The 16,503-nt window shown below is 30.0% G+C and overlaps 4 protein-coding genes across 7 annotated transcripts; 3 read left to right on the top strand and 1 right to left on the bottom strand.

Moving 5' to 3' along the window:
- The first annotated feature begins 572 nt into the window (after nucleotides 1-572).
- Nucleotides 573-5,482, top strand: LOC131671863 (DNA mismatch repair protein MutL-like). 4 transcript variants are annotated; one of them, XM_058948638.1, is made up of 15 exons: nucleotides 573-779; nucleotides 864-984; nucleotides 1,085-1,249; nucleotides 1,310-1,581; nucleotides 1,674-1,793; nucleotides 1,874-2,020; nucleotides 2,088-2,316; nucleotides 2,373-2,746; nucleotides 2,822-3,115; nucleotides 3,197-3,299; nucleotides 3,371-3,701; nucleotides 3,891-4,035; nucleotides 4,120-4,211; nucleotides 5,176-5,250; nucleotides 5,359-5,482. In XM_058948638.1, exons 1-14 carry the CDS (start codon nucleotides 642-644, stop codon nucleotides 5,225-5,227), a joined length of 2,583 nt encoding a protein of 860 aa, XP_058804621.1. In that variant the 5' UTR covers nucleotides 573-641; the 3' UTR covers nucleotides 5,228-5,250; nucleotides 5,359-5,482. The 4 variants fall into 4 exon arrangements, 3 of the variants coding, with proteins under 3 accessions (XP_058804621.1, XP_058804620.1, XP_058804619.1); XM_058948637.1 differs by having other exon boundaries at nucleotides 2,373-2,752; nucleotides 3,894-4,035; XM_058948636.1 differs by having other exon boundaries at nucleotides 2,373-2,752.
- Nucleotides 5,227-6,146, top strand: LOC131671889 (large ribosomal subunit protein uL13m). Its single transcript, XM_058948675.1, has 4 exons — nucleotides 5,227-5,250; nucleotides 5,359-5,482; nucleotides 5,616-5,770; nucleotides 5,913-6,146. The coding sequence occupies exons 1-4, from the start codon at nucleotides 5,227-5,229 to the stop codon at nucleotides 6,144-6,146; spliced, it is 537 nt and encodes a 178-aa protein (XP_058804658.1).
- Nucleotides 6,147-6,162: 16 nt separating this feature from the next.
- Nucleotides 6,163-10,421, bottom strand: LOC131671865 (leukotriene A-4 hydrolase). The gene is made up of 11 exons (XM_058948640.1): nucleotides 10,119-10,421; nucleotides 9,654-10,028; nucleotides 9,046-9,158; nucleotides 8,529-8,680; nucleotides 8,303-8,414; nucleotides 8,166-8,234; nucleotides 7,739-8,015; nucleotides 7,349-7,644; nucleotides 7,021-7,275; nucleotides 6,667-6,956; nucleotides 6,163-6,592 (listed from the first exon to the last, which is right to left on the bottom strand). Exons 2-11 carry the CDS (start codon nucleotides 9,694-9,696, stop codon nucleotides 6,337-6,339), a joined length of 1,863 nt encoding a protein of 620 aa, XP_058804623.1. The 5' UTR covers nucleotides 9,697-10,028; nucleotides 10,119-10,421; the 3' UTR covers nucleotides 6,163-6,336.
- A 153-nt stretch (nucleotides 10,422-10,574) lies between these two features.
- LOC131671864 (protein KRI1 homolog) lies at nucleotides 10,575-14,337 on the top strand. Its single transcript, XM_058948639.1, has 9 exons — nucleotides 10,575-10,951; nucleotides 11,030-11,121; nucleotides 11,223-11,624; nucleotides 11,726-12,039; nucleotides 12,149-12,330; nucleotides 12,410-12,669; nucleotides 12,740-13,003; nucleotides 13,091-13,248; nucleotides 13,320-14,337. The coding sequence occupies exons 1-9, from the start codon at nucleotides 10,837-10,839 to the stop codon at nucleotides 14,047-14,049; spliced, it is 2,517 nt and encodes an 838-aa protein (XP_058804622.1). The 5' UTR covers nucleotides 10,575-10,836; the 3' UTR covers nucleotides 14,050-14,337.
- The last annotated feature ends 2,166 nt before the right edge of the window (nucleotides 14,338-16,503 follow it).

Here is a 16,503-nt window from a genome sequence, read left to right as displayed (position 1 = left end):
CTTTCCAATAGACTTTGAAAGAGTCATTTCTTTTTCTTCAGTAAGCTCAGAGGGTTTTTCTTTTTCTTTTTTAATAAACTTTGGTTTTTTTAGGGGTTCAGAAAGGTTTGAATTTTTTCTTTTAGAAATAGTAATAAATTTCGGTGTAGGAATTTTGCCTTTTTTTCTTCTGGTCATATCTGTGCCGGCTACTTCTGGATAGGGTGCAGAGAACTCATCTGGTGTATTAATAAAGGACGCTTGGTGGCCAGAGGCCACCGCAAAGAGGTTATCTTGTGATAACAGGTTTAAGTAGTAATTTTGAGCAGATTTATGAGCAATTTTTATGATGTAGATAGATAAATATTAAAAAGGGATAGATAAAAATAAGAAGAAGTAAAGGAAATTAAAGGTATATAAAAAAATAAACCAAAAGTGTGCCTGCAATCTCGAACGCGTAGTGTCACTGTCGATGACCGTCATGGACCCTCATCCACGCATTTACTGTGAAGTAGTGTGAGTGAATTTCACTAATGGCGCGTATAAGCTGATTGGCTCATTCCGTTCGCTTGGCCCGGCTAATCCAAATGAAATTGAATACCGTATATATATAGAGGAGATAATATTTTTGAAAATCGAACTCAAATCCAAACTTATGAAAGATGTCAATTAAACCACTAAGTAGAGAGACAATCAAATTAATCAACAGCACTCAAGTGATTTCATCGATCTACAGTGCTATTAAAGAACTTGTTGAAAATGCGCTTGATGCTCAAGCTCAAAATATTGAAGTTAACCTTGTGCGTAAATTTTTGACATGCATTTTTCTTATTAAACCAACATAAAATGAAGCTTGTATAATTATTAGAAATTAAACATTTTAGGTAGACAATGGATTGTCTCTTATTGAAGTTAAAGATAATGGCACTGGAATATCAAAGAAAGATGCACCATACATGGCTCTACCTGCTTATACATCAAAAATTACAGATTTTAATGATTTAGGTAAAGTATACAAGTATTTAACATTCCTTATTCTCGTATTTAGTTGCTATTGCTAAATTTATTTGAAATTAAAATTATTTTCTGTATATATTTTTTTAAGATTTACTGAAGACTTATGGATTCCGAGGAGAAGGATTAAATGCTGTTTGTCAAGTATCAGACTTAACTATATTAACTAAAACCGAAGATGATGATCATATGACTAAATATACATTAGATTATGATGGAAATATTGTTAGTACTGAACCGACTCATGGTTCAAGAGGTATGTTATATATATGTAATTATCTCGAATACATTAATATTAAAAATAATGTTGTCACAGGTACTACTGTTCATATGAGAAATTTATTCAAAAATTTTCCTGTCAGAAGAAATTTACTTACTAAAAAGAGAATTGATCAAGAGATGAAAGCAGTAGAAATTTTATTAAAATCTTATGCTATTTGTCAGCCATCCATTAGATTAACATTCAGAATCAATAGTAGTACTATTTTCACCAAGCTTAATTGTAAAAATGTAGTTGAAGCATTTAAAGGGATAGTTGGAGTGCAAACCTTCTATAAAATGGCTTACATGAAAAAGTGTTTTCCTAAGGTATATTGTCATAAATCAACTGATAATATTTTTCTTGATTTAACATTTTTTAAGATTTTATGTAAATAATTGATGAAAATATTGTTTTATAGACTCAATTGCAATTATTTGTTCCAAAGAAAGAAAATGACAATGTTACAGAAATATCTCAAACTGGATACCAATTTTTGTGTGTGAATCATCGACCAATAAAATCGAAAGAAATTCAAAATGTATCTAAGTAAATCAATATTTTATTTAATTATAATAATTATTTGATTATTGACTAAATATGTTGAATTTGATTCTTCAGAAAATAAATAAAAGGATTTCAGAATACTTTAGTCAAAAGACTTCAAATTGTCGTAAATTTATATTTTGTATCATACTCGAAGTTGATTCATTGATGCTTGATGTTAATTTAGAACCAAACAAAGATCATATACTTCTTCAAAATGAGGTATTAAAAAACTCTATTTAATTTTATAAAAATAATTTTAGCAAATAGTATATCTGTTATTCAATAGGCTGCAGTAATAAAAGAAATAGATGAGTTGCTTCTCAATTTATATGATCTACAAGATTCACAATTTTCAACACTAGGTGAAATTAGAAATGGAGTTTCTGGTATAAATATTGAGATAAATGAAGAGGAAAAAGAATGGCCTGCCTGCAAAAAAAGAAAATACGATTCTCAAAAGGATAATATCTGTAGCAAAAATGTTTATGCGACTAATGATCCAAAATTAACGGAAGGTAATATAAATTAAATATTTTAAATTTTCTGAAAAAATATTCAAGTATTATTTTAGATAAACAATCAAGGAAATCTGATAATGAATTTCTTAATGGAATCATTGATCCTATGTTAAGTGACTCTGATTCTAACGATGTAGAAAATTTTAATAACAAAAAGAACAATGAAATTGGATTTGTGGAGATGTCAGAAATTGAAAGCTCTGAGCTTTTTGATATAGTTGAAAATGAGGCAATAAAAGATGCTGTTGAAGAAACGTTATCTCAATTACCAAAAGTAGATCTTGGAGAAGATTTTGATTGGCAAGAAATCATGAATAGAAACAAAAATTCTAATGATCAAGAAAAAAACTCCGATGGTCCTGCTAATATAAGAAATCATCAAATTGATGATCTTGTTTGGAGTAAAGGACAAGTGCCAGGCTTACAAGTAAAAGTTATTTAATAAATTATTATTGTTTCATGAATTTAAAAAAATGTAATTAAAAAATTTCATTTTCGATAGGGTGGTGTCGTTATTAATGGCGCAAATGGGAAAACGAATAATAAAATAGATTTGAGAGGAAATAATGAGGAATCTGAATCATTTGATTTCGGTAAAGGTACTGAAATTATTGATGACGATATAGTGCCACCCTCAAACGACAATGACTTAAATTCAATTGAAATCAATGAATTCAAGTGGGATGTTAATTTAAAAAAAACAAGAAAAAGAACCCCTACAAAACAAAATAATGATGATACTTTAAACACATCATCAAGAACCTCCAACGTTATTAAAAAATTTCAACATACTTTAGTAAGTTTAATAAATCTAAATTTTCTATTCTACTTTCAACAATTTCAATTTTGAATTTTAATTATTTTTTAAAATTTTCAGTCTGATCTTAAACAAACTAAGATTCCATTCGCTGGGGAAAATGCATGTCTGAATTCTGCTCCATCAGCATTTGCTATGTTTTGTGCTGAAATAAGATCTAAAAGTATAAAAATCCATTATTTTTTAATAAACTTTATCTGATTATCACTGTGAAACATTTTTCATTTTTTTTAGTTGTTCAAAAACATCCTGATTTAAATCCAGCAGAGGTTGCTGCTTGTCTGAATAAGCAATGGAAAGAAATATCTTCAGAGGAACGTGAATATTATCAAGATCTTGCAAATCAGCATATTAAAAGTAAGTCTGATGTATCCTTAACTCAGTCATCAAAGAAATCAAAATATCAGGTATCAGAAGCTAGAAAAGAAAAGAATAAGAAGCACTTTGTCAGTGTACTGGAAAATATGAAAACAAACAAATCTGAAGTTAAAACTGGAAGCATGATCATGAGGACTTCTAAATCTTGGGATATTGACTTATCTTTTGTTACTCAAAAGTTTAGAACGTAAGAAAACATTTGGTGTTATTTGTTTTCTTTTATATTTTTTACACACACACACACACACACACACACACACACACACACACACACACACACACACACACACACACACACACACACACACACACAGATATATATATATATATATATATATATATATATATATATATATATATATATGAAATATTTTAGCAGACTTTCAAACAAAGTCACACAATCAATAGTTGGGCCATTGAACACATCAACTTGGATATTAAATTTGAATTTACAGCTTCTGGTATTTAATATTTTTGAACTTCATACTCAACTTAACATTGAAGGATTTGATATAAGTCAGGTAAAATAATTTTTACTTTTTAACTAATATTTTTAATAAAGTTAACAAAGCTGTTTTATTGACTGATTATTTTATAATTCTCAGATCGATCGAGATTACGTACAAAGTATTGTAAATCAATGGTTTCATGAAAAAAAAGATATGAGCATTTTTCATCCGTTCCATGCAATCACAATGTAAATAATTTTAATAATATACATTTGTAAATACCCATATGTTCATCAATTTGGCTTATTTTCAACTGTAAATAATTGAATTTTATTATTGTTATTCATAAAATTTTCAAACTTGAAGTAAAGTTTATAAGTTATAGAGATCAAAAACTTCGTCTTTAAATTTTGTCTTTAAATTATCGCATTTTTTGTACATACATACAATCAAATTGATAGAATCTTACCAACATAAAGAAACCACAGTCCAATCCAATGATCCGGCGGCCATGTGGTCATGCGCACTTCGATGTTTCGCACTACATATTGTGTGTTGATCGTGTCCGTCACAAATTAATTAATATTGATTAGTTACTTCATTGACAATATTGACATTCTCCTTGTGACGGACAGTTCTGCGCACAATATATAATTGCACAGCGTCCAAGAGCGCATGATCAACACTACAATGGGATCTTTCCGTCACTAGGGACGATACTGTTCTATGGGCGCTAGTTGCAGGAGAATTTAAACGTCCTGTGTACGTGTATTCTGTATCGCAAGGACTGGCGCAAATTTTTTTATATTGATTAAATTTTTTGTATATTACTGATGTTCACGTAGACTATGGCAATTGGACAATCAGTTAATTGAAAGATGAGTTGAAAAAGAGGAATGCAAAAGTTACTGGAAAAAAAGGAGATCTAGAAGAGAGGTTAGAAAATACTTTGAAAATTTGTTATCAGCAAATGGGGCTATTTAACTTATTTCATACCATTTGTTGCTGCTAGATAATTTTTTCGAGGGTCCCTAGAAGTTCATAATGCAATAATTTCTAGGAACTTGAGAAAAAAATGTTCCAGCGGCAACTATGCAATGGCCGTTCAGTTCCGGCAGACAATCTTATACATAGATTATTTAACCTATTGACGTTCATTTTGTAAATAAATATAAAAAGTAAGATTTTTAATATTTAAAACTTATTATTCAGGATTAAAGTAAGCGGATTTATATTTAATTATAAAAGCAATCGCTGTACGTGATGTCACTTTTGCGAAGAGCACAGGTATTTATTTTCGAAATTTCTTTTTCTATACGTAATGCATAGTTTTCCTTGTAATTATTAATTGGAAAACAATTATAATAACAATTTCACAAATAATCATATTTATAGCAATGGGGTACATTTACTCAAATGTGGCATATCTATGATGCAAAATGGCAAGATCCATACGATAGCGCAAAACTGATAGCTCATTACCTCAAAGGATTGTACAAACCCATATATCATACTATGAGTGAGTAGATTTTTATCATATATTAAGCAACGTTTTTGAAATATACAAACACTTTGTTAGATTGATAAAAACTAAAATAAATATAACTAATAAACATTGTTTTGTCGTAAATGAATAATTAATTTTATTTCAGATTTATGTGGTGATCAAGTTGTTGTTATAAATAGTCAAGATATAGCTTTAAAAGGTAATGAATGGGAAATGCGAGTTTACTTCCACCATAATACTTACCATCGTGGTGCTAGTTGGACAAAAGCATGGGAATTACATAAAAAAGATCCTACCATGGTAAATTTCAATATGATTTTCAATTCCATATTTATGCTAGTTTTTCTATTGTTCATTATTCAATCAATCATAAAAGAAGTAAAGATTCTTATAAATTTTATCTCATATAGTAAAATTAACAAGTTTACCATGATAATTGCAGATTATGGAGAAAGCTGTTTACAGAGCTTTAGGGAATAATATTCCAAGAAGATATCATATGCAACGACTTCACATTTATTATAATGATCAGATTCCAGAAAAAATCAAACAAAATATTGGCAACCAAATTAAACAGTTACGGCCAGTACCACAAAGACTTGATCACATCTCACAAGATGATATCGAAAATTTCCCTCAAATTTTAAAATTACCACAAACCTATGTTTTAAGATAATTATATTGGTAAATAAATAAAGTAGTTATTGTTTGTTTACGTGAAGCATTTTTATAATATTCCTCGTAACAAATTTTACCATTAAATTTATAAAAGGTGTAAAAACAATTTGTTGTACAAATAGTTTTTGTACAGGCCAGTGGAAAACTATGTATAAATTGGAAGAACTATATAATCTATGTTGGTTATTTTAATTAGCTCTAATTCCTTTTTTTTCATTGATCAGATGTAAATCTTTCGCTACCATTTCTCTTGTCACATACATCATTTTGTCTTTATTGGCATTGAATGCATAAATTGCTCTTTGACGCATTACTTCCCAAGCATAGACATCTCTAAATAAAGGACGCACATATTTCAATCTACCCTGAGATGTAGCGAAATCTAAAGCTTTGCTTACTGATGGTTCCCATCTAGCTTTTAGACCTAGTCGTAACCATTGGAAACTGTAGTAAAAAATAATATTTTCATTTTTTTTTATAGGAAAGTCTATATATTCAAAGATTTATTCAATTTTTACCGTATTTCTGAATTGTGTTGTGAACTAAAATCATAAAGTTTATCCATTAATTTGATTTGATCAATTGACAGTGCTTCGTTGTTTAATACTAATTCAGCTAAAAAGGCTTCTTTTTGATTGGGGGTCCAGTTATCAATATCATTTGTGTTGAATGCTGAAGAGTTTTCATGTGCTAACCATTTTTTTGCTAATGTTAAATACTCATCAGCTAAGGATGTATCATATTTTGGAATGACTGGTGGTTCTCCAGGTGATTTGAACCATGCATTCCAATTGACAGTGTTTAAAATCTGTAGCAGAGAAAGAGAGAGAATTAAAATATAATTCAATTATTAAAAATTTATAATTTGTTACCTCAGTTTTATCTGAAAAATATTTGTATAAAAAGTCTTTCCACTGCGTTGTGTTGAGACTTTTGTATTTGAATGTATTTAAATAGCTTTTTAAATATGGTTCGAACACTTCTGGACCTCCAAGAAGTTCTTCTAAATAGAAAAGTAAAGTATGACCTTTTTCATAAGGTACTGTTGAAAAAGCATCATCAGGATCAATTCCAACTAAATTTGGCACAAGGTCTGTTAAAGGATTGTTTGCACCAAGAGTTTTAATCTAAAAATAGAGAATTTAATTTAAATGATAAATATTTGATAAAATTCAAATAATAAGCTGTTTTCAATGTTACCGTATCTGTCAGACTTTGAAGCCCCATCAACGCATTAAAGTGTCTAACTTTCTCACCATACATTCTTCCAGATATTTTTCTTTCAACAAAAACGGTAAAGCCTTCATTTAACCAAAAATGTTCAAAATTCTCATTAGTCACCAAATTTCCAGTCCAACTGTGAGTTATTTCATGAGCAACTACATTAGCTAAAGAACGATCTCCAGCTAAGAGAGTGGGAGTTACAAATGTAAGACAAGGATTCTCCATACCACCGAATGGGAAACTTGGTGGAAGAATCAACAAGTCATAAATACCTGTATAAAAAAATATAATTACATTGTCTATATATAATTAGTATTTTCAAAAATGCCAGTAATATATGTAAAATAAAATTAAATAAAATTATACCCCAAACATATGGTCCACAAATTTCCTCAGCAGTTTTCAACATTGTCTCTGTTTCTGCAAATTCATATGCACTTTTATCGAGTAATTCTCGTTCAGTCCATACTTTAGTTCTAGGCCCAATCTGTTTAGATACCAAAGCTCCAACAGCAATGGCAATTAAGTATGATGGAATAGGTACTGGTTGATGAAATTTATGGATTCTTGTTGAATTTTCTGAGTCAATAACTTCATCTTTAATTGCAGACATGAGTACATTTAATTGAGCCGGTGCTCTAATCTAAAAATAATTATAATGTTAAAGTTATTTTAAAGACTAATTTAATATTACTTGAAAATACTAAAATATTTTTGTGAAAAAGCTTAAAATTAATTTATTCTGTCAAAGAAAAAAATTTAAGGGAAAGAAAATCAGTTTAAGAAATTATACCTCTGCAGAGAAAGTAGATTTGACACATGGAGTATCTTGGCAGGGTAACATTGATCGAGCATGAATAGCCTAAAAGAAAAAGATGTTAATACTATTCACGTGGTAATAGATAATTAATCAAAATATATTTAAATTACCTGACATTGTGAAAATAGGTATGGCTCTCTTCCACCAGCAGTTTGTTCTGGTGAAAGCCATTGTATTGCTGTTGAGTCTTGAGAAGTTCGATAATCTATTTTGATCTTGTATCTGTAGTAAAAGTGAATATCATTTGAGGAAAAATAATAGCATAGTTACAAAAATTTATTGTATATAAAATAAAATCAAATTTTTCTATTAGTAATATGATTAATATTTTATTACTTTATCTTATCACCATCTATTATTGGGGTTTCTGGCAATTGTACACTTAGTTTTGATCCATAATCCACACCTTTCTCAACACAGTAGTCAAGTCTAGATCCATCTATTACATTTATAATTGACAACAAGACAAGTCCTCTTACATCTAAAATCTAGATTAAAAGAATAAAAGAATCATGTTTTTTTTAATTCCAATACAATTTTCAATTGTAAAATTAAGATTATCATTTTTAGTTATCAATGTTTTATATTTCATGAGGTGAAAAGTAAAATTAGATAATTCACAATCATATTTTATGTTTGAATTCTCTTCAATATGTGTTTCAAAAGTGTGTGTGTGTGTGTGTGTGTGTGTGTGTGTGTGTGTGTGTGTGTGTGTGTGTGTGTGTGTGTGTGTGTGTGTGTGCACACTCTTTTTAATTATTGAGCATACATGCTGATACTATTAAGATAGTATTTAATAACAAAATCACTAACTATGTTAAGAATTATTTTTTATAATTAGTTGTATATATACCAATAAATCTGTATCTCCTTTCTTTTCTATGTCCAATGTTGCACTTCCATCAAAAATTTTTCTATCAAAATCTACTTTTACATTGAGATGTGTGTGAGTAACAATAGCCAAATCTGAAAAGATTATAAAAATATTAGTTAAAGTTATGGATATGACAAACTCAAACATTTGTTGTACATACACTGTAATTATTCATTGTAATTAACAGAATCAGTTTTCAGGTAATATGATGTATGATATGAAAAAATACTAAAAATATAATGAATAGTTAAGATAAAATAAGAATTTGTTACTTTTTATCTAGCTTCAAAAATGTATATGTATTTACTTATCAGTAATTAAGTAATTAGAGTTTGAATCAATAACCTGTATTACCTATTAGTCATTAAATAAGAAACATATGTTTTCCAGTATTAAAAAAAGCCGCAACTTGTGTGTTATATATATATATATATATATATATTCACATAATTCATTTTATATTAAATAAATTAGTAACTACACGTTTATAAACATAGTTTTGTGGTATAAGTTTTCGAAAATCTTAGTAAAACCAATCTGTTTTTTAAAGTATAAAAATCGAAATAAGGTAATGAAAAATAAATTACCTGGTCTGGAGAATGAATTTGGATCTGTTGGACTGAGAGCCATCGTCACCTAAACACCGACTTGGAAAAATGATTTATTTTTCCTTAAAAATCGTAGCTTTTATGCATTTTCCGCAGCGTTTTGAACAGCTCTCGAAACACTTGTCCAAACAATCTCAACACAATACTGTGGATCAATGAATCGCAATGTCTGGTAGAAACAAAATGTTCATCTTTTATTGAAACTATCCCGTCTATCTGCACCCTGATCTACATAGTAGTAGTAGCTATATACACATAACATTGGACAATTTAATCTCTTTTATCTTAAAAGCAGATGAATCGGGTGTACACATACTATGTGAATGGGTACATCATCCAAGGTTCATTAACTGGCTGAAAAAATGTTTAGTAAGTATTGTAAAATACTTTACAATGTCATTAGCCATTTATTTATTTGAACAAAAATTTAAATATAATATTTACTGAGTGTTTTAAGATAATATTGATTCTATCTTACGGTAATCTGACATGATAGAACAAATCTAAATGTTTTGGAGATAGCTTAGCTTAGACCAATGGTCGTAAACGTTACCAGTTGAAGAGAGAGATAGATATTATGAAGGTATGTGTTATCTCTCTCTAACACAAATTTGATTGGCTGCGTGGTGTCGGCTGCATAATTGGAAAAAAGAATTATTTTGGAAGTTGCCCAGATAACACAGTGACAGCACTATACCGTCAGAATGCCGGCACGGCGACTTGCGTGCTGGCATTTTGACGATAAAGTACATGCGCATTCTGACGGCATTATGCGTGCACACCGTGCCTGGCGTACCTTGCATTCATCATATGAAACTTATGAGCTCGAAGTTATAAATGGCGTGTGCATATAAAATCTCGGACGGTGATAGCCCCGGGGTCAGGAAGGAAGAGGGACCCTGTGTAGACACTCCCTGATGAACGTGGCGAACAAACCTTATATAAAATAGCAGTGGACGACCTGAAGGCAGTCAGGAAACAATCTCGAAGCGAGCTATTTGATTGCAACAGTGGACGACCTGAAGGTAGTCAGGAAGTAATCTCGAAGCGAGCAGAAAACACGTGTGTGAGTAGAGCACATATAACTGCTTGCATAACTTATTAACACTTCGAGGTTATAAACCAAAAGTTATTGTTCAATGAATATAAAAAGTTTTTAAATATGCCAAAACCAAAATTATTTGATGAAGATGATTCTGAAAATGTAGAGTTTAAAGAAAATAACGATTATGCCAAGAATTACGAGCTATGGAGACGTAAGGAGGAAGAGCATAAATGTAAGTTATTTTTCAATCTCCATATTTTAAAACTAATTTTTCTCTAAAATATACTAATTTTATCATATTGGTTTCTAGATGAAGCAAAGCATGGCAAAAAGATAGATCTTAAATTTGATTCAGATGAAGAAACTGAAGATTCATCCTCAGAGGATGATGAAGGAGAAGGGGTATGTTTAATAGTTGTTTTAATATAGGATTTTTATGTTGCTACATTTTTTACTTGATGAAAAATTATGACATAAAAAATATTTATTTGATATTATTTAAGAAAATTCCAGAAGATTTTGACAAATGTTTTTACAAGACACTTGCTTGTCTGAAAACAAAAGACCCAAAAATTTACGATGGAGATATTAAATTTTTTAAGGAAATTGATACAGAATATGAAGAAGGAAAAGAAAAAGAAAATAAAAAAGAGCTAAAAAAACAAAAAGAAAAACCATTATTTTTAAGAGATTATGAAAGTAAAATAGTACTTGAGAGAGGTGGAAAGTTTAGTGATAGTGAAAATGATGAAGAGGAAGAGAATGCTAGGCACGGAGATCTAACATATATCCAAGAACAACAAGAAATCAGAAACAGCCTTAAAAAAGCGTTGCAAGATGAAGATGACAATGAAGAGGAAAACTTGTTCAAACCAAAAATTAAAACAAAGGAAGAAATCCAAAAAGTGAGTAATTTTTTATTACTATTTTTTTTAAAGCTTTTTCAAAGAGTATCATATTTTATCAAACAAGATTGTATAATGTAATTTTGTTCTAATAATCTTAGGAGGAAGATGACTATGCAGAATTTTTAAAAGGTCAAAAACAAGATATTGAAGGAGAAAATGTTACAGAGTTAAAGCCTCTTCGTGATTACTGGACAGATCCTAACTTAGATAAGAATGAAAAATTTTTGAGAGATTATATTTTAAACAATGGTATATTGGATAAAGAGTCAGACACAGATTTTGATTATGAACATAAAGTTCATGATTCAGATGAAAATTTATCAGAAGATGAACATAATATTGATAAGCAAGAACAATTTGAGCATAAGTATAATTTTAGATTTGAAGAACCAGATCAAGAATTCATTAAAAGGTAAAATAATATATAGCTCTTACTCTTACAATTAAACCTATTAATTTACAGTTTGTGTAAATTAATAGGTTATTTATTTTATATATAATATATATATTTTTTATTTCAGATATCCGCGTACCTTAGAAAACACGTTGAGAAAGAAAGATACACGAAGAGCACAGAAGAGAGCAGAAGTAAAACTTCGTAAGGAACAAGAAAAACTTCAAAAACGAGAGGAATTGAAACAATTGAAAGCTATGAAAAGGAAAGAGATTGAAGAAAAGTTAGAAAAACTAAAAGAAATAACTGGTTAGTTAATCAATATCAGTGTATTCACAGTAAGGGATACCAATATAAAGTACTATAATGTAAAGCTTCATATTTATAGGAAATGACGATTTACCATTTGATATCTTGGATTTGGATGATGATTATGACCCTGAAAAATACGATAAACAAATGAGTCAAGTTTTCAATAAAGAGTATTATGCTGGAGAAGAAGGAGATATAAAACCAGAATTTCCTGAAATTGATGATGAACTATTTGTAGAATCAACATGGGACAATTATGATCCAGCTATTGATAAAATTGTTGATGATGACACTATGTATAATGATGGTCCTCATTGCGAAGATCCTGATTTCAATGTTAGTCTTACATAAAAATTATATTTGTCAAATATTATATTTAAATGCTAATTTCATTAATTTTACACAGATGGATGCTGATTTCAATGAACAAACAAAATTGGAAGATGAGCTTATTGAGTCTACAAAAAAACGGAAACGAAGAAAACGTAGCAAATTTGCGGAAATGATTGTAAAGGAAAAGCCTAAGTTTGATCCAGCATTATATTCTTCATACAAAGAATACTACGATCAATATTATGCTCTCGATTATGAAGATATGATTGGTGATTTACCTTGTAGATTTAAATATAGGGAAGTCGTCCCTAATGACTATGGACTGTCTATTGAAGAAGTAACTATTTATACAAACTATTTATTTAAACCTAATATACAATTTATGAGCTAAGCAAGTTCAATTAACGTATTTTTGTCCATACAGATTTTAATGGCCGATGATAAAGAATTGAACAAATGGTGTTCACTAAAAAAAGCTCTTGAATATAAGCCAGAATATAAAGAATTAATTGATGTTAGAAAATTCAAACAAAAAGCTAGTAATGAAGCTTTGAAAAAGAAGATTCTTAAAAGCCTATACAGGTTAGTAATTTTTAAATTAATTGAAAAAAATTATAAGTAATTAAGATATAAATCTGTTCTAAATCATACAGCAATCCAAAAGAAGAAACAAATCCAGCTCCATTAGAATTACTTCCTGATAGTTCAAAAGCTTCAAAGAAGAGAAAGAAAAATAAAAAAGTGTCTGATCAATCTATCCCTATGACAGTTGATGTACAAAATCCAGAAATTTCAAAGAAACAGAAGAATAAAAATAAAAAGCTGAAGTCTAATAAAAATGAAGTTCTTACTGAGCAAAATTCGATATCATCGATTAAGGAAATAATAGATATAGTACCGGTATCGACTTTTAATACTAAAGAAAAAAGTCGAATATCTAATAATAATGAAAAACAGACAAAAGTTAGTAGTCAAGAAACTTCAACCGATACAATTACAGAAGAAAAGGGAGATTCTGTGGAGTCATCAAAATCTAATGAAAATGATTCAGAAGTTCAGTTCAATAATGCGCAAAAAACAGAATCTGCTTTTCAGAAAAACAAGAAGAAAAAGAAACAGACAAATCCTATGGATAAATTACATAAAATTAAAAGTGGCGGAATCTCTAAACCTAACAAACAAGCGGTTAAAAATAAGAGTGGTAGTGAGATTTTGAGTAAAAAGGAACAGAGGAAACAATTATTTAAAAATAAAAATGCAAAATTAAAAAATAAGTCTAAAGATACTGATCAGATTAACTTCTTGAGTGATGAAAGACTTAAAGCTTATGGATTCAATCCTAAAAAGTTCAAAAATAAGTTAAAGTATGGAAAGAAAAAGTAAATCCATTTGATTATTGATCCCCTGTACAGATGTAAGTAATTTATTGTAAATGATACAATGTACGTTGACAAATAATATTTTTCTTTAAAGTATTTAAATAGTTGAAAAAATCATTTTCCAATATTTTAAATTTTTGTATTGAGCAGCTCTAGTTAGTGTAGCATGTTTAGTTATTTTCATGATTGATAGTATGTTTTACTGATGAAAATTCTACGTGTAGGGTGTCGTTTATTAAGAATTTTAATGTATAAATACATTTATACATAGGAATAAAAGTACTTTATTAATTGTTGGACAGAATTTTTTGTCTTATTGTTTATTTTCATACCTATGTGTTCGATAAACTGAAAGCCACGAAATAAAATTTAACATTAAATGTATTTAGGCCAATTAAAAAGTTTAATCGAATTGCATATTGCATATAACGTCAACCATTATCATTTCCTTATGAAAAAGAACGTCACGTTATGAAAAATTCAAATAAGATCCAAATTATTAGCGTACTGTTATTCTTATCACTTTTAATTAAATGTTAACATAAAAAAATTCGAATTCTATGTATACTAAAAGCAGCGAATGTCAAAAAATTAGGTCGAAAAAGAAAACATGCTCGTAAAATGATAAACGATGTTTAAGGATTACGATAAGACTCAGTATGGTTTACCGTTCAGCAATGTTTGAGACTAATCCAAGCCGTATGTCGCGCTCCGCCTCGTAGATATCCCCTTTTCGTTTGTCAATCCAAGTCGGTTGGTTGTTACCCTGTCACTCGTTTCTTTTACATGGGTTTATTTTAATTTACGATTATTCGAATATTTTTTTCTTAGCAAATAAATACGGATCTGGAAAAGCTAATATTATAAAATAATAAATTAATTCCCTTTGTTGCATCGATAAATACTGTAAGAAGTAAAAAAGCGGCCCTTTGATTTTATAACTTAATAGTTTAATCGATTAACAAAATTAAATGTCTGGACTGTTAAATTTCTAATAAAGAACTTTTTGAGGACGTACTTTTGGATTCCCCGTTGTAATATAAATAACTGTTGCGCTTTCAATACTTAATATAACTTTTGTAAAATTTTAAACGTGAAAGAATTCGCGATATTCATTGACAAATTTTATAGTCACTCAATTATTTCGGTAAACGTAAAGACTTGTACGAATAATAATTGTGCACAAGTCTACTGAATTTCTAAAATTTTCAATGGTTGGCGGTATGATTCGTTGGAAGGATCGATGGAAAGAAATGGTAGCCAACTAACGTCTCTCGTTGTAATTAGGCAAGCGACAGAAGCGAGATCCTAAAGCGAAAGGTGTCGAAGCGCGCGCGCGCGTAGGCAAAGGAGATGAAAGAGAAAAGAAAGAAGCAGGCGCGCGCGAGGGTTCCTGAAGTAGCAGCAGAGACGACGACATTTTACGAGGGTCTCGCTCCACCGTGTGTCCCCCTTGGGTGCGATAAATCAATTCTCCCCAAGAGTAGCAGGTGGCTTGCTCGCTTCTCTTCGGCTCACGCCTCTAATACCCAATTAATGCACCTACATTTCACGAGCATTTATCGTGTTCATTCTCGTTCTGCTTACTGCAGCGCGATCTCTCGAGATGCAGCATTGATTGACAAAGTTCCGTGGTGTCGAGCGACAAACTGACGAATTTCACGCATCGGAGCTTTCTTACAGAGGGTCGAGAGAGACAACCGATCAGGGCTCGGCGCGTCAGTCTAATTGATCATCTGGGCTGCTCGAATTGCTTCTATCGGAATTGTTTCTTAATTGACTATGCTGCCAAGAGAGTTGCATTGCTGCTTGTACGCCTATCGATTGATTTCCAAGCGTTTTATCAGACGTTTAATCGGCAGTACTTCTTTAAAGCTTTACTAATGATCCATTTCCGTGTTCAATCGATCAACCAAAGATACTGGCACTTATCTTTTGTAATTAAGTTGAATATTTCATCTATTATCAAATATATCTATATTTCATCAATTTCGTAATACATAACAAATTAGTAACTTGTATCGTTAGGAAAAGTTGCACTTCCGTCACAGACAAAGTATTGCCGATACGGATGAATTGCAAAGTTTCTTCTTTTCTGATTATTTGATGTCATGAAGTTAAATTTTTGTAATGCAATTGCTTTCGAAAAGTCCATATTGCAGTAAGTCACAATACGAATTCTAAATATCTACTTTTACGTTTTACGTGACATTGTCTTATGTAAATTGGAATTTACGTGGCTTTTATTTATAAATTTACCTACTCATTCGACAATAGTTCTATCTAGAACATTATAATCCCAACTTAATTTTAAACAGAATTAATATTGATTTTTATTTGTCGATGTGCATGGTGAATTTTATTAACAGTCTCCACAACAATTCAGTTGTTTCTCGGTAACGTTTCTGTTGTATATTTATGTACTTGAATATTGATTCTCATTTTTCATCTGAATACC

The sequence above is a fragment of the Phymastichus coffea genome, unplaced genomic scaffold (genome assembly GCF_024137745.1).
Source record: "Phymastichus coffea isolate CEN01 unplaced genomic scaffold, Cenicafe_Pcof_1.1 PCOF00137, whole genome shotgun sequence".
NCBI classification, from domain to species: domain Eukaryota; kingdom Metazoa; phylum Arthropoda; class Insecta; order Hymenoptera; family Eulophidae; genus Phymastichus; species Phymastichus coffea.
Note: the sequence above shows the minus strand (reverse complement) of the source record. Positions and strands in the feature narration are given on the sequence as shown.